This window comes from Choloepus didactylus, chromosome 4, assembly GCF_015220235.1.
Source record: "Choloepus didactylus isolate mChoDid1 chromosome 4, mChoDid1.pri, whole genome shotgun sequence".
NCBI classification, from domain to species: domain Eukaryota; kingdom Metazoa; phylum Chordata; class Mammalia; order Pilosa; family Megalonychidae; genus Choloepus; species Choloepus didactylus.
In genome coordinates, this window is record NC_051310.1 from 132,861,784 (window position 1) to 132,879,691 (window position 17,908).

At 38.7% G+C, this 17,908-nt stretch overlaps 1 protein-coding gene across 9 annotated transcripts in view; it reads right to left on the reverse strand.

Annotated features, from left to right (window-relative positions):
- Positions 1 to 17,908, reverse strand: part of SLC12A1 (solute carrier family 12 member 1) — an 83,658-nt gene that overhangs the window by 48,307 nt on the left and 17,443 nt on the right. For all 9 annotated transcript variants that reach the window (XM_037834048.1, XM_037834055.1, XM_037834054.1 and 6 more), the window contains 9 exons: positions 16,045 to 16,184; positions 14,753 to 14,863; positions 12,789 to 12,900; positions 11,077 to 11,204; positions 6,610 to 6,694; positions 3,998 to 4,149; positions 2,751 to 2,858; positions 2,306 to 2,429; positions 402 to 503 (listed from right to left, as the gene is read on the reverse strand). In XM_037834048.1, the coding sequence (XP_037689976.1) occupies positions 402 to 503; positions 2,306 to 2,429; positions 2,751 to 2,858; positions 3,998 to 4,149; positions 6,610 to 6,694; positions 11,077 to 11,204; positions 12,789 to 12,900; positions 14,753 to 14,863; positions 16,045 to 16,184 (1,062 nt within the window). The remainder of the gene's footprint in view (positions 1 to 401; positions 504 to 2,305; positions 2,430 to 2,750; positions 2,859 to 3,997; positions 4,150 to 6,609; positions 6,695 to 11,076; positions 11,205 to 12,788; positions 12,901 to 14,752; positions 14,864 to 16,044; positions 16,185 to 17,908) is intronic.

Sequence of the window (17,908 nt, forward strand, 5' to 3'; positions counted from 1 at the left end):
CACTCAGCACGTAATTATGGGAACTACTCATCCTTCTCTTCTGCACCATGGGCAGGAAACAAATTGATAGTGAGGAAGTTTCAAATATATACATTTATTCCACTTCTGTGGTCACTTTCACCCTGGAAATAAATAGTGGTGTATTTCTACTGCTGAAATAAATGTGGTTTCTTTCGCAATGAATAATTTATTGCCACAGGAGAAAATTGACTTTACGGTTGGTCAAAAAGGCCATTGCTCAAATGATTCTTTTTCTATTTCAGAAATCATCCTCCAACTTGCCAAAATAAAGTGGATTATGCTGCCCACTAGGATATAAACACAGATTTAGGACTTTTCACTGACATTCCTTTTATTGAGAAAAACTAACTGTTTATTTTAGTTTTGAATAGTCAACTTACCTGGAGATTTGGCATAAGAGGCATGGAAGCAGGAGAAATTAATAAGTGCATATGAGGCCAAGAAAAAGTTGGAAATGATGGGAGCAATGGTGTTCAGTTCCGCTGTAAAAGAAGCAAAATTGAGCATGTACGTATGAGTGATGAGACCAGGGGCTGAACAGCTGTTATAGCCTGGAAGCTTGACTTTATTTGGAAATTGAAAACATAGCTAGCATCTGTCAAAGTTTAAGAAGTTAGTGATTTTTCTTTGGGGCTGCATTCATTTTAAAAGATATTCTTAGCCAGAGTTTCCATAAAGTAAGAAGAAGAAGAAAAAAACTACCAACCAGAAAATTGACAAGCAAGACCCTACCTACAGAAAATTTGGGTGGGAGTGGGTAGAGCATTTGGGAACTGAGCAAATGATAAATTCACTTCTTGCTATTCTGGACGCATCAGATCCTATGTTCTTTATCTGCTCTCTATATAATCAAATGGCTCTGCAGGGTGACAGATTAGTTAAATAAACAACAATGCACCAGAAACTTGCATTTGGAATCCCTTTTCATATACCCAATGCACTCTCTGACTTCTGGGATTCTTGTTAGTCATTTACACTTTCCCACATCTATAGAGAGTGCTACCTATCAAGGATCGCCAAAAATACTTCTACCTTGATGGCTAAAGATCCAGCATGATGTAATCCCAGCTGGACTGTTTACTGTGTGATATAAGAAATAATATAGAGACATTGCCACTCTTATGAAGGTCAGACATACATTAACTCTCAGCAATGCAAATACCCATGGCAGTTGGATGGGTTTCTAGAACAAGGGCGCCAACAGGGAGGAGGCAAAAAGAGTTGCCTTCAATTGTGTGTCCTGAAGGAGTTATTTTAAGGATATTCTTTTAATTTATACAAAAAAAAGTTTAGATGACAACTTGATCACGAAAATGCAGCATAGGGCAATGATTTGTGGTCTTAAAGGTTAAATTACATAGTGGAGACATCTCTGTACATAACCACCTTTTTTTCAAATTAAAAAAAAACCAACCGACATTGTAATATGCCCCCTCTTCAACATCACAGAATGTTGATGAAGATTCCTGCATTGCAGGCACTTCCTTCTCCATGGGCCTGAGCTTACACACTGATGAGGAGCTCTTGGCATTTGGCTCCACAGTGCTGTAGAAGGCACTACCCCCCATGAGTAGTTACCATTGTCCTTGCCTCTCTCTTCTTTCTCTCTGATATGCTCATCGGAAAAGGTGGTGCCTTTGGGAGGAGTGAGGAGTGTGCAGGCTAAAACCGATGAATGCGCCTTTCCAAGATTATGTCCCTGTTTCTGTTGCTTTGGAAGAGGGAGTGAAGATTATAGTCTAGGTAAGTAGTTCTCAAACATTTGTGTATTCTATGAATCTCTTGAAGAGCTTATAAAAACACAGACTCCTTATCCCTTGAGATTCTGAGTCAGTAACTCCGGGGTGGGGCCTGAAAAATCTGCACTTTAATAAATGCCCCCTGCTGACTCTGATATAGATGGTTAATGGAACATATTTTGAGAAATGCTAACATAGACACTTAAATTCTGTTAGCTACCGGGCCAGGAGATGTACAGACAGGTGATAGCTGGGGGAGACTCTATATGAGGCAGTATCGTGCAGGTTGGAGTAAGGATTCAGTTGCATTTGGTTGGATGGATTTCCAATACACAGATTCAAAGGATAGATTCAAGTCCAAAGTCTACCTCAAGTTTCTCAAAGGTCCACTACACACAAGGATTTTTCATTTCCTTCTTAGACAGGCTCTGATATTCCCAGGTGGGATATTAAACATAAAAAGGGTAATTTCTCAAGCTAAAAGGAAAGCCCTTATGAGTAATCAGAATTCTTTGGCTTTCAGTGAAGACAAGAAAACTACAAACCAATAAGGATGAATGCCATGGCAATAAGATAAGTGAGAAAATATCCTCTCAGGGGTTCATTGTTTTTCCCATGTCCCTTTGCAAAGAACTGCAGGGCCTTGTAAATGTTGTCCTTGCACAGAGCCTAATGGGAAAGAAGAGGAGAAATCCGTCATTTATATCTATGCACAGTCATTTTCCTAGGTGATTCAAACAAGAAGATTTGGGGAAAGATTAAGTGATACACAATATGAGGCACAAGTTAACACTGCAGTTTGTCATTCTTTATATTTATTCGAATCGATCTTGAATATGTGGCAGACATAGCACTTGAGCCAGATACAAACATTAAACCATCTCAGAAAATGATGGAAAATGATTGCCAACGAGAATGAATATTTCAGCCTGATCCACATTCAGTGGAAAAAGCAGTGAAGAGAAGCACATGCTCTAGTGTCTGCATTACCTGGAACACTTTGGGTGCGCTGACAAGGGAAGCCAGGGCTGAGGAGAGTGTTGCAGAAAAGATTCCAGCAGTGATGAGGGGGCCAAACCCTGACACCATGCTCATGACCTTGAGGAAGAGAGTTTGAAGTGATGAGACTCATCCAACAGACAGGAAAAAAATTAGCCAAATTTTTATGCAAATGCTTCTCCTCCCACTTCCTCTGATATGGAATCTGCTTTTTAAGCTAATTGCTTCTCACCAGATTTTTTTTTCCTACTTTATTCTCAAGTTCTTAAGATTTGTGATTTTTCAAGATGGAAAGAACAAAATGGAAAATTTGTTGCTTATTAAAAAAACAAACAAACAAATGCTCATGACGCTATGTCCAGAAGATGATAAAAAGAATAGAAATAATTTCAGGGATATTGACATTTTCTCGTTCCATTTCTTGTGGTCACTTGTTTGTTTTTGATGACAGGAAATTCTATCCAGCAGAAAGTGGGGTTTTAATAAGATTTGGGGAGGGCCTTAGCTGTTTATCAGTTTTTTAAAAAAGGATTTAGCCTTTCTTCTTCTTCCTACACACAGAAGCTTTTCAACCCTTTGTGATTTCTGTACTCATTAAACATAATTTTAGATCTGAGACATGATGAGATTCTATCAATTTAAGTCATATTTTGGAATAATGACTTCAGCTGAGTTAATTTTTCTTTGTTGATTATTAAAATAGATGAATGAAGTCTATGTGAGAAATTTGCTTCTCCCTCTGTTCACCAATCATCCAGACAAATTAATTTGTTTCAAGTCCTACAGTTTTCTCAACTTCCCTTGTTCCTTCCCTTTCCTTTACCTTCCCCACTGCCACTCATAATTTCCCTTCTGGCCTTGTTTTCCAGGCACACCAGTGCCACCTCAGAGGCTTTTCCTAAGCTGAAGCCCATGCATGAAATGCACTTCAAGTGCTCACCTGTTTCTCCTCTTCACCATGACATCTTGCACAATTGATCAGAAGGCACACAGTGCCAGGTGGTGGTATTTCCCTGGCAATTCATACAACTGCCTATCCTCTCCCCACCATACTAAATATAACCGCAGTATTTGCTACCACCTGATGCCTGTAAGAACTCCTTCTCTCCCACACAAACTATTTTTTGCTGAATTCAGATTGATCAATAATCAATCAGTTGCAGAGTTAGAAGTTTTATTATACATCATGTTCTAGAAATGGAAACAACAGCAGTAAACACTTTTTTTAAAGCTCAAACCTGAAAATTGTTCATCAGTCCATAATGACAAGGTTCATATCGACATCTTGAAAAGTCATAGCCCAGCCCACAGGCTGCTGAACCATTGCAGTGGATTCCAGAGATGATGGTGTCATTCACATTCCCAGTGGCATCTCGGACCACACAGGCTCCTGAGGAAACAACCATGGCTTGTCACTTCTTTATAATGGCTCTGCTTCCTGAGGGTTTTCTTCTTTAAAAATTACTTAGTTTACTTGAAGAATGAATTGGTCCATTTTTTATCCCCCGTTCATTGTAAAATCTTGCTAGGACAGAGTGACTGGAGGTTTCCATCCTCTGAGCCTGGTAACATTTCCTGATCCTAACAAAGGCTGGTAATTGTACCGCCTTGAATAGCTAGGTTCATGTCCTAGTCCTCGCCTGCCTCTGTGAGAGACATGAGGATTGGGACTCTCTCTTTCTTTCGAATCTCTCACAATGCCTATGGCAGTGCCTTGTGCATACTATGTACTCAATTCGTATTTCTGGCCTAGGGACACTGATTGGGTATTTTCACGTAGAGGGAGGGGTTTCTTTTCTCATCTGTGAGGGAACCAAGGGATAGGGTTATGGAATTCCAGTAATCCAGAGAACTGAGCACTTTTTCAAATACTGAAATTCCTTGAAAAACTTCTCAGACAAAGTGATGATTATACTCTCTATATAATTTTAATGGTTTAAATAATAAAGGAAAACGGTTTGGGATAAAATGTTAAGATTTCTTTGTGCATAAAATTTTTCTTCTTTGTTTCAAAATATTCCCCTAGGATAGATTCCCAAAACTGGATTTATGAGAATTTTTTAAGATTCCTGGTATAAATTTTAACCACTGACTTCCCATATGAATTTTTGTAACTGTGATCTCTGCTATTACATATCTGGTAGGCTTATTGAAATATGAATATATGTGTGAAGTGTATATTAATTTCTCTGAACTGCTTGAAGGATCAATACTTTACAAACTAAACACTAACCAGTAAAACAACTTACTTTGCTTTTCAAACTCTAGCTGGGATGGTTCTTATTCTTTGCTAATAACTCTAAAATAGGTCCCAGTGACAGAAACTAAGGGCAAACCTCACTCTTAAGCATGGAGTTGACATTCTTTGAATCTGGGAAAGACTTAAATGTCATCGAATCTTCTAATTGAAAGAACCATTTAAAATAATCAGTACAGGAATCCTTTCTTTCTTAGCCCTGAGAGGTAGCCTGCCAGCCTCTGCTTAAACTCTTGAAATTATGGATTTTTGTTACCAAGCAAAACTATCCATTTCACATTTACTCCTTTCTATTGTTTCAAGTGGAACTGACTTTTCTGAGTCATGTTTTCTAGCTTCTGCATAGTAGATCTCCCCCAATTCCCCTAAGCTAGGCCATGCGCCAACATTTGCAGTTATTACATGCCATTGACCCCCACGACTGCTCCTTCTCCTCACCTGAAAGAAGAAACGCAGATTTTCCACCCAGCAGTGGAGAAAACTGTAAAAACGTCTGAAATCACGTCTATAACTTTGCCCACTCCATCATTTTTCGCTTTGTGTGAGCAAGAAAACAATCTGGGAAAATTAATTCTAGGTGGTTTTAATGTCATTTAAAAACGTGTCAGCTTCCTAAAGCATTGGAACAAAATCTCTTTACATGCAACTAAATTGGGAAATGCCACAACAGTACCATTGACAACCTTATCCAAATTCCTCAGATAAGCAGCAGTGAGAGGAAGAACCAATGTTAATTTTTCTGCTTCTTTTTCTCTCCAGAAATCAACCCAAGATATGTGCACTTTCCTAATTTCCCTTCAGTAAGCAGAGGATGATTTGGATGTGCCTTTGGTAAAACGGTCATCCTGGCCTCTTCAGTGGTCCACTCTGGAGCTATATCCCTATTGTGCACAGAAAGGAGTCCGCATTCTGAATGTTGGGGAACCACATTTCTTCCTCTCCTGCTACAGCATAAGTATAAAGTGGCCCCCAACCCAGAGGAGGTGTGGCTGCAGGTGGCAGGTAGAACCAAAGCCAACCCCCCGAACAGCAGGAGAATTCACAAATTTTCTGCTCACTGAGCAATGTGGGCGCTGGCTGCCCACACTGCTAGCAGCTGGGTCTTGTTCTGATTCCCTGCCAATTGGTGACGGTGAAATTTCCATATTAGGGGCAGCAGGGCAAGGATGAGACACAGTCATCAATGCCACATCTTTCAGACTTTCCTGAGGCTTTTTTTTCTTTTGGCTTCTTGTCTCTTGCTTTGTTCCTGACCTGCCTTCCAGGGCAAGGGAGGTGGGTGCTAGAAGCGGTGGCTGCCTTAGCAGTGGGATTGTCACTTGGAATAGGAATATGGGATTTTTTTGTATGTTTGGGTGGATGATACTCAAATTAGCTCTAACTTCCTCCTAACCCAGAGACTCCTGCATTACAGCTTAATTGGATCCAAATCCCTAGAACATCCAAGCCATTAATATTAAGGTCCTAAGAAGGGAATTTAAATTGTTGCCTTAAGAAAAACCTACTTATGTCCCATTGAAAGTCCACTGGATATGAAGAACAACTGGACCCCTTGTAATTCTGACATTCTGACACCGGAGATATGCAACTTACCTACACAAATAGCAACTCCTATGTAGGCAACAGTGGTGATGAAAATAGCTAGCATGGTTCCTCTGGGGATGGCATCTTGGGGATCCTTTGCAAAAATAAAAGGAAGGTAGGAGATGAGAGGGTGAAATAAGAAACAGAGATCACGTGGAGTTTCTTCCGTATTTTCAAATTTATAGGCTACCCTTCCTGAGGTGAATTCTAAAGAAAAGCTCAGGCAATGGCAAAGCAGTAAGCTGTAGATCATGTCAAACAGAACAGCCTTCGAGTGATTAAAGACTGTAAGACTTTGTGCTAAACAGAAGAGGTCTCTAACTGTCAAGGAAGAAGGTGTTCAGCGAGTTCTATAGAAAAGTACAGGAGTCACTTCACTCACTAAGGCCTCCCTCTTCTCTTTATTGCCTATGAATTTTATGCAGATGTATTGGACCTTGAAGTGTTAGGGGAAAATGGACAAACGTAAGTGACACATTGACAATATTTGCAGGTGTGTATTTGTTTTCTATTAAACTTAGGCTTGCTTTAAAAAAAAATCACTTTTGACTAAGCAAAAGGATGATGTACTAAATTTTCTAATTCCTCAAATTCCCCATTTGGAATCTAGTTCAGGAATGACTGCAATGGAAATATTTAATTTCCATAAGCAGGCATAAAGAAAGGGGCATGTTATAAATGCAAATACCTTTACTGAGTCAAGCTCACATCATATGTAACATTCCATTTTATATCCTATGTTGGGGGCTAAATCATATCATAATCAATTCCCAAGGAGCATAACTGTTTAAATAATTCAGTTCAACTTAGGGAAATTCAGTTCAACTTCACAGGGATTATTAAATAGAGATTTTAATGTATTCATTGCTTATACAGGACAGTGCCTGGCATGTAGTAAGAATCAGTAAGTACTGAACTGAGAGAAATACAATCTCGTAGGCAATAGCACCTCCACCAGAGGACATGAGGCTCATCAACATAAGTAATCATTCAATGCATCCAAATAAAATTTTAGTATTTTTTAAACTTAAATCTGCCAATCAAGTCCACCAAAAAGGTCAATGCATAGTGAATATAGACTCACCCTGACAGCTGGAAATGAAAACTGAACCAAGCAACCCACCTCCACGTGGGAGTAAACTAGCTCCCTCCAGTGCCACTCCGTGATCGTTAACGCCTTCCCACTCTTCTAGGAATATCTACAGGCAGGGTTTGTTCTCACACATACCTACTCAGCGTCCTCCTTCTAACAATTGTCTCCAAAAGTGAACGTGGCAGGTGTGTGCAACTGAGTAGCACATGGAAGAAAGATAACAATTGTGGATGAACTAGATGGGCTCCACCCAATCCCCCAATTCATATTATGTTTCAAAATTAGTATTATTGATTAAGGATTTCTTTGGGCCTGACTGAAATGTGAAGAATTTATTCAAGTGGAAGAAAGGAAATATATATATATATAAGGTTAAGAAGTATGAAGATGGAAGGCAGTCTTACACTGAAACTCTACAAACTCTAAAATTAGTTAAGTAGAACTTACATAAGAACCTAACTTGACCCTAATAAATTTGAATGCTAAAATACTAATGTATAACCATATGCTGACATTGTCTAGTCTACATTCTACATTCCCCTTAGGCAGGGCTCAGGACTCTGACAAACCTTATTCTTAGTTTTCACTCTAAATCTTAGTTCCCATTCCCCAGCAGAAACCCTAAATCTAAACTTCCTTCACCTTTCCTCATTAAATATTATATGTTTTTAAGACATTTACAAAAATCTATTAGATTGCTGCTTTTTCTGGGTATGTTAACCACAACCTAGTCTTCTGTCCATGAGACTATAGCTTAACTCTCTTCACTGGATTTAGTTAGTTCCCAAATATTCTCTGGGCACATATTTACAGATCATCTATTAGAGTGTTATTAGAAAATAGAAGGTTCAGGATGGGAAACTTGCAGCATCCCCTTGTACCAACTCTTGCTGACTGTCACTGGCAGCCTGAAGCACCATCTTGGGAAAGATTCTGAAGCTGTGAGCACAGGTCAGCATCTTGCATATACTTATTGTGGATAAATAATAAATGTGTATGAAGTTGAATAGAATCCTTATTTATTTCTAGTTTCACTCTCAGAGGGAAATAATATCTGGAGGTACTGAAGAACCTTTGTCATTTTTCAACATATGGTCACTTCTTAGTCCTTAACATACTTGGTCATTTTGGCTTTTAACCATGTTAATTAATACTTCTTAAAGCATCCTCCACTCTTGACTTTAATGACCCCACTTTCTTCTTGGTTTCCCCTACATCTTGGACAACTCTTTCTTCTTCATGGACTCCTTTTCTACTATTAATACTTTGAATGTCTGCATCCCCTGGGTGATGTCTTGGTCTTCTTCTCCCCTTCATCTTGCACATACCTAGATGAGATCATCCATGTCCATGGTTTGCAATCCTGCCTCTTTCCAGAGTCCCTTTCCAGTGCTCCAGACTCATGAATCTAGCTACCCACTGAACAGCTCCACTCTGATGTCCCTCTGCCATTTCAACTTCAATGGTTATAGCTGGACTCCTTTTCCTTACCTACTACACCATGAAATCAGTTTTATGGGCAGCAACCAGCTTTAAAGGAATACAATAGAATAGAACTGATGTGAAAATGTCAGAAAGCATTGCTTGTAATAAAGCAAAGAATTGTTCTTGAAACTTTTGTATGTGTGCACTGGGTCATGATGAGTACCGTTTTCTCACTGTGGGTCACTGGCAAAAAAAAATCCTTCTCATTTCTTCTCTTAATTCTTTACCCTAACCTTTGATCCATTTTCCCTGCCACGGCCTTAATTTAGGCCCTTGTCATGTCTTGTCTGGAATATTGTGATATTCTCTAATTGATCATTCTGCCTCCTCCCTCCCTACCTATCTACCTCTACCCTCTAATCCATCCTTCACAAGCTGCTAGCATGCTCTCGTTAAAACATATATCTAATCATTTTATTTCCTTATCTAACCTCCTAAGTGTCTCTAACTAGATTTGGGATAACATTCAAAATCCATTGTCTGTACTTTAAAGGATCTCTAGGTTCTATTTAAAAGCATAAAGCAGTATATGTGCTATAAGTTGAGCTTACTTGTAAAATCACCCAATTCTTTTTAAATGTAAAGAATGCAAAGTTTTGTAATGCTACCATGACCACATGTACCCTGAAAATCATGCCAGACCATCCTCTACACTTTGTTTACATGTAAACTCTAAATTAGAGATTTTTCAGTACTGACTGACAGATAAATAAACTACTTTACTAATGTAGTCACCCAAAATCAAGCTAGCACTTATCTTGGGAAAGTCTTGCCTTTTTAGACAGGGGTGATATCTTATAGTTCTTTGTTTACTCCCAAAATGCCTAGGACATATAGAAAAACAAACATGTTTATTCATATACTGATGAAAAGATTTTACTTGTAAACCCCACACCCTATAGAATAATTCCCATCAGCAGTATCTTTCTCTGCCTTTTTACATCCCACTCCTTCCTTCCAAATGCCCTCTCCTCATTGTTCCATTGGTGATCTCCTGTTCATCCCTTGAAATCTGGGTTGAATGTCCTCTCCTCTGAAAGCCTCACCTTACTTCTTCGGAGACAGACAATCAATGTTTCCCCTCTCCCTTGAACATGATTCTATTCTTGTTTATGACTTATATATGAGTAAGTCTGTCTTCCCTTTAGACCGGAGCTCCTCAAGGGAAGGGTTGAGTTCTTGGCTTCACCAGTAGCTGGTATAAGCGAGCATTCAATAAGTGTTGGCAGAGCTGAGCCGACTGATAGACAACTAATACAAACTTGGCTTTTACGGACTATGGAAAACACAATGTTCTCTATTTTAAATGTGTGTTTATGACTTGCAGACATTTAAATCAGTGACTTCTGATACTTTTCCAGATCTAAGAAACCATAAGTTTAACATGTATAACTAAATTTCATTAGGCAGTGATACCACCTGAATTTTTTTTGAAGAATTTAGTTAACTTTTCTGAGCCTCAACATAATATATATTATGCCATATTTCTGCTCAAGAAATTCACCATGGCATCATGGTCCCTAATATAGCAAATCTAAATGGCTTTATTCATTCACTCAGTAAATATTTATTGAAGCCTTACTATCTTTGCTTCCTGAATAGTCATGTTATGTTTCATTAAGTGTTTGAAAGAGAAAGGATCGTATTTGTAGTTTTTCACTGAACTGTATTCCATGTTAGAAATATGATGCACTGTCAATGTACACTGTTCTTCTCATATCACTGAATAAGCATGTTTGAGAATGGAATCTGAACTTGGCACTAAAAGAGAAAACCTTTAAATTAACAGGACCTTGCATAAATCTTATAGTTCTAAAATTAGTAGAAAACCATGATCAAGGACACTCCCTATAGCTCCATTTGCTGCCCAGGACCACAAAACAGAGAAAACAACATACCTCCAAATCTCCTGAGATGTTGGCACCAGCAAGAATCCCAGTAGCTGCTGGGAAAAAGATGGCAAAGACAGAGAAGAAGCCTTCACCTTTTGTGAAGCTTGGCCCAAAGTTCTCTGCAAATATTGATGCTACAATACAAATAAGAAAATTATCACACAGGAGATAAAGTTGCCCTCTGCTTCCATAGCCCTCAGTGCAAATGTATCCCTAGATTCTAAATGACATGAACTTGAAGACATCGGTGTACTCCTGATGGACATTATATCAATATTTAACAATAGTCAAAATACGTATCACAAGTTTTTAGATCTTTAAGACACAAATATGAAAAATCAATTATCTTTGTGGCAGTGGAGACCCAGGCTGCTTGATTTCTCTGCATTTAAAAGATGGAAAAAAAAAAGACAGGGAGATAGAGAATTCTATTATGACCATGCTGGCGTACTCACAAATACATCACATACATATCACCCCCACACCCCCTGCCAAACACATTCTTGTATACATAAATACATTAAAGCATCAGTACATTGCTTTCCTTTTAATTGCAGGGAATTTTGTGGATAAGGCTATCTTGCAATTTTGCTACTGATGTCCTAAATCTCCTCTCACCCCCAGAGATTAGATCTTAGGTTTTTATACCAAATTGTCATGTGTGGAGAATATTATAGTGAGGAGTTTGGGTCATAAAATAATACTAACCTGCAGGTTATTATTAGAACTGAGGGCTGTCTCCAAATTACTTAAAGGAAAGGAAACAATATAGAAGAAGAAAAGGAGTAAAGAAAAGGAATAAAGGAAAGGGAAAGAAAATGTGAATAAAATAATCTGGGATGCAAAAATAAGGAAAGAAAATTTAAAACATCAGGAAGAATTTAGTGAGAGCCAAAAGAAGGGAAAAGAATGGAAAGGAAAAGGATGTTAACATGCAAAGTAAACAATAGACAACCTTTAAAAGAAAAAATAAGGAAGAAAGAGATGATATGATATGCAAAGGAAAAAAACCCATATTGATGACATAGTAAATCATGAGGAGAAATATGTAAAAACTAAGCAAGTGGATTCTTGAATATGGTATAGTGGAAAGATGGGAAAGAGTGGATAGCTGGGGTAGAAGAAGAGAGGGAGAGAAGTCAAATTTCATGCTCAGCAAAGTTACCAGAGGATGCTACACTAAGTAAGTCCCACAATCCTTTACTCTTGAAAACCTGACGGTGTTGCTTAACTAATTAATGCTGTAGGAAAGCAAGGTACAAAAATGTCTAGCAGGGAGGCAAAATACATGATTATGTTTGACTTCAGTGCTCTGTAATGGTTGAGCAAATTGTTTGAGCTGTGTTCTCTTTTCTGCATATGCTTTCTGTTCTACTCGTAGACAGTGACAACAATTTGAAAGGCATGTTAAGGTTTATAAAGTGCTTTCACATTCTTTATCTCATTTGCTTTTCAAAATCCCCTCAGGAAGGTATTATTATCACTCACTCTTCAGTAGGAAAGTTCTGAGACCCAAACACATTAGGTGACCTGTCCAGTAAGTGGCAGGATTGAGACTAAACCTTGAGTGTCCTGTATCCAACTCCAGGCTCTTCTTTGGACCACACTAGAATTCCAACGGCTGGAGTGGGGTTGATGAGGATGGTGATAGAGTGATGGGGGGCAGGGCATGGAGAATCATTTATTGCATTGCAATGCAAGTAAGTTGTCACACTTGCCTTGGTAATTAAAGAAACCTCGGGACCTCTTCTCATTGTTGGATGGAATGACAGTTCCAATGAAGAAATTTGCAATAGCAATCAGAAGAATGATCAGAAGGATCACTTGAGCCTGGAAAGGCAAAATTACAGGAGACCATGTTAGATTTGTTTAACATTTTAAAAATATTACAAAAGTTATACATGTCCACTGGTGAAAGTCTCTGAGTTTTCCAGTTAAGATTCTGGCATTCAGAGTAGGTAATAAGTGCATCCTTATAAACAGCACCTTAATAAGTCTTATTTACCTGGGAGTAGATGTTACATTTTCAATGGGAGCATGTGACACTCAAATGTAATATTTCAAGAACTTTGCATGGGGGCCAAACATTTTAACACTGATAGAGTTGAGTTCTTTACTAGGCAGAGCACCCATGGGTTCCTAACTGCAGGAAGTGCTAACTGCAGGAAGGAGTACAAGGACACAGAGTGAGCCACAGAATTCTCATGTGCCCTGGAAGTCAGGCTGCCAACCTGTGCAAATGGTCTTCCTTCAGTTCTGTCATCATGCCAAGATGTTTACTGGTTTGGCATTTCCATTTGCTGTTTGTTCCCTCTGTCTAAATATACTACCCCTTGCTCTTTGCCCAGCCATCTCCTTCTCTTCTTTTCAGTCCTTCTCCGAGAAACTTTTCTTGACTGCTCAATCTAAATAATAGCAGCTAATATTCACTAAGGGCTTACAATATAACAGGTTCAGATTTAAAACTTTACCTGTATTCTTTCAGGCAAATAATACTACCAACAAGCCTGTGAATTAGGTAATATTATTATCCCCATATTAAAGCTAAGGAAACTAAGGCACAGAGATGTTAAGTAATTTACTCAAGGCCACACTGATACAAACCAGATTGAAATTCAGGCAGTCTGACTGCAGATCTGTAGGTTTAAATACCACAACCTAATGTCACCAACCAACACCACCACCCTAAGGGAGTCAAGTGAGCTAAAGTAGGTTCCCCTATTATTTTCTACCTTAGTGCCCTGATTATTTCCTTCATAACACGAATCATAATTTACCATTTTACATTTATTTTTACTTACTTTTTATTACTCATCCCCCACTAGACCATGTGCTCAACCAGGGCAGGGGATGTGTCCATTTTGGTCACAGCCAAACCCCTAGTGCTCAGCAGAACATCTAGCACAAGGTAGGCACGTAAACAATTTTTGCTTAATGTGTGAATGCATAATCCACACATAAATGCCATGTAGAAATGTTTCCTATTGCCTTATGTAGGTGGGAAGCATTGCCATCCCTCCCTTCCTGGAGAACATTTGTGGTCTAATTACTGTATCTCTAGGCACATATGTATATGTTCAACTGCACCAGTCACTGCAGAGGGTTACAGAGGCAGCGAAACACATGCCTCTATCATTTGGAAATTCACTATCTGTGTTAGTTAAACCCAGATATTTTCTGGTTCCAGGGCCTATGATGTTCTCAAATTTACTGCTCTAGTACTGGGTTTCAAGGGGAGAATGACAAATAATTTCTGCCTTAGTTAACCCTCTCCCAACATATTTGCCATTTCTCTTGGACTTTAGCACCCACAGCCAGCTTAAAAGGGGACACCGGGGGTATGACTGAGAGACATCGGCTTCCAGAATGTACTGTTGCTGTCATCTTAAATGTCTGTGCATGAAGATGGCAGCCACCTTGGTGGCTGTGTCTCTGCGATGGTAGTGCAAAGAGGAACGAAGCATAGGCTTGCTTGCGGGGCACATCAGCTGTGGCTTATGACTTCGCAGACCTTGTGCTTTGAGGGTTTGGTGTTTCACTAGCACTAACGAGCTCCTCTTACAATAGCAAGTAATAACAGTAATTCTCTTTGAATATGGGGTTCCTCCTATTTTTCTCTCCCCACTGTAATTTGTTCAGGACCTGACCAGCAGTTACTGATAAAATCATTTTGAAACTTCACCTTTGCTTCCCATTCCATTCCAGCTACAGAAATTCCTAAAAGAATCACCACTGTAATAGAGCCTATTATCCGGATGTCATTGGTAGGATCCACCATCATTGAATCGCTCTCCTGCAGGAAAAAATCACAAAAATTGTTTGAGATACTTGTTTGCATGTATGCCTTATTGAAACATTTAATTTCAGGAAGAAATGCCATGTACTAATGCCTTGGGCTGTATGGGATAATAGAAAAATGAAGTGCTTATAAAGATAAGAACGTAGAAGAGAAGAATGTTCTTATAAAGAGAAGAACGTATAAGAAAAGATAAAGAACATAGCATTATATTTTTCCTATGATAATAGGTCTTTGGTAGTCAAGGTTAGGAGTTGGAAATTTTACAGGTTCATTCCATTTACAGCTTTTGAAGCTATTGTAGCACTAAGTAAAAGTATGTCTGCAAACATACATCAAGTTTTGTTTCAGAAGAATGGCGTTCCTTTAGTATGTCAGGGAAAAATCTAGGGGAATAAAAATAAGTGGTTTCCAATGTTAATATTGGAATATAAATGCTATTGAATTAAAGAATAGATGATGCAAACCAGATAATGCATCTTTTGAAGATGACATACCTTATGAACTATACAACACACCCATTTGTTCATCTGGTTTTCAGATTGAATTGAGTGAATGCTCTCATTAACATGAGAGGAGGAATGGAAGTTAGTTCAACTGCCTGCTAATTAACCTACTCTCACACACCACCCTAAACTGGACATCTAAACTAGGAAATGTCATGGTCTTCTTCAGTGAGTTCTAACGTTTGAACACTTTTTCTCTTTGGAAATCTATTAACAGCATTAACAGTATTATTGCTGCTGATAATAATCCCCAATATTTATCTAGTGCTTTATAGCTTAGAAAATATTTCTCATACATTATTTCACTTGATCTGCATCCCATTTTTATGACACACAAAGTTTCCAGGAACAAGCAGGCCTAGGCAGACAATGAAGTGAGTGAAGTTTTTCATTGTCCTTCTAATATCCTCCCATATTATAGATTTGGCGAAATAAGGTTCAGATGGGTAAAAGGACTGGTCCAAAGTCTCTCAGCTGATGAATGTGAGAGCCAGGACTCAAATCTGGATCTTCTGATTCCAAGCCCAGGGCTCCTTCCACTATTTCCAACTTCTACATTCTGTAGAATAAATTCATTTCCTCTCATCTTGCATAATGGCATCCCTTAGCTCCCTGAAGCAAACTGATTTGCATTATCCTGCTTGGCTGAAGGAAAGAAAAGCTTTTAATTACCTTAAGAAGATCAACCACAGTCTCAGCAAATCCCACCACATACATAGCAACAGCCACTGCATTGGCAAAAGCAAAGATCAAGCCTATAGAGCCACCAAACTCAGGCCCTAAACTTCTTGAAATAAGGTAGTAGGCCCCACCTGCAACAGGAAATAAATATGCTTTACATTGAGAAATTATAAGGGATTTAGTTTTCATGACCAAATGAGTTTGAAAGTATGAGAACACTGAAAGATTAATTATTCTAATAAAAATATTCTCACTTCCTAATAATTTTAGGGATCCTATGTTACCTTAATTAATAACAGTTGTCCTCTGTGTTCTGTACATAGTCTTCAATAGAAGTATCTTGACTTAACAAAATCCAATTTATTAAAAGCTAAATGTACACAAATTCTACAAATGAGAACACAGTAAAATTTACAGAAGAATCCTTTGTCTTAGCAGATTTCAAATCAACAGTGCAACTAAAGAAAGATTTAACACACAAGGTTTCCAGGAACAGGCAGGCCTAGGCAGACAATGAAGTGAGTGAAGTTTATCATTGCCCTTCTAATTTCCTCTCTTCCTTTCTGGTATATATATATATATATGTGTGTGTGGGCACGCTCACATGTGTGGGTGTACAGTTGCCATACAGATTTGCTACGTAAAATGAGGTACATGTATGGTGCTATGTACTTACCCCTTGTGTAAGTCTGACTTGATTTTCTGTGTTTTTAGCCCAAGAGGGCATGATTACTGTGAAACAGTCATAAATGTAGAGTGGGAAGAAAGTTAGGAAGGTCGTGGAACAATTGCTTCTCTCTTGGACCAAAGCAGTTCTATGTATGTTTGTGTACCTTTGTGTACATGACTCTACAGGACTGGTTAACTCCCTAGAGAGTATCTAAAATGTTTCTGAAGGAAAAAAAGAGTGGATATTGAAAAGCCTGATTACCATGACCAGAGTAAATCAATGACCTCCTGATTTGAGCTTGTCTTAGAAGTGAACAGTGTTGGCATAGGAATGATACTCAACCTGGAAAAAAAAAACCCAGACTATCTTTTACTGAGTTGTAATTTACTTCCAATAGAGTAACTCCTTTGGGTTCAGGGAACAAAGTTCCGTCTAAAAAATGTAATATTTTACCTGGGTGGAGCAAATCCCCATTGTTTCTTTATCCAAATTATGTTAAGTGTATTAGCCAACCAGTTACAAAGGCTTGGTCAAAATGAGAGACAGGGCAGAAGTGGGGAGGGGGCGGGAATGTGGTGGGTGGGGTGGTGTTCAAGGAGGCCTGAAGTAGGGAGACCTGGATAAGGCACCCAGGAGAGACCCAGAGAGACCAAGGAGGAAGGAAGGAGGTTAGAAGAACAATGATAAACTTCAACCCCTACATTTGTTTTTGACTAGGCTTCCCTATTTCTGGATCACTTGAAAATAGCACTTTTGTTTGTTTGCTTGTTTTTATCTATCTATCTATCTATCTATCTATCTATCTATCTATCTATCTATCTATATGTATTTTTTAACAATCTTCCCAAGCCTTTTGGCCACTGGAACACAGTGAATGGAGAGAACCCTGGGGCTTAGGTGCAGGAGAGATTTACTGAGTGGGAAGTGTCGGCAATATAGGCTGGGGCCCAGAAAACACACTGAGGGAAATAGTGGGTGAGCCAGCAGGGCTCGACTAAGGCATGAAGAAGCCATATGATTTATTGTAATACTCTGAGCCTTCCTAATAGTCAACTGGTCACTTTCCACAATATATACATGCTTTACCACAGGCAATGGGACACAGAAGTCTTTTCTGGATATTTCTTAATTTTGATTAAGAAAAATTTTGCCTTGCTATTTAAACTTTAGGTTTTCTTTCTTTCT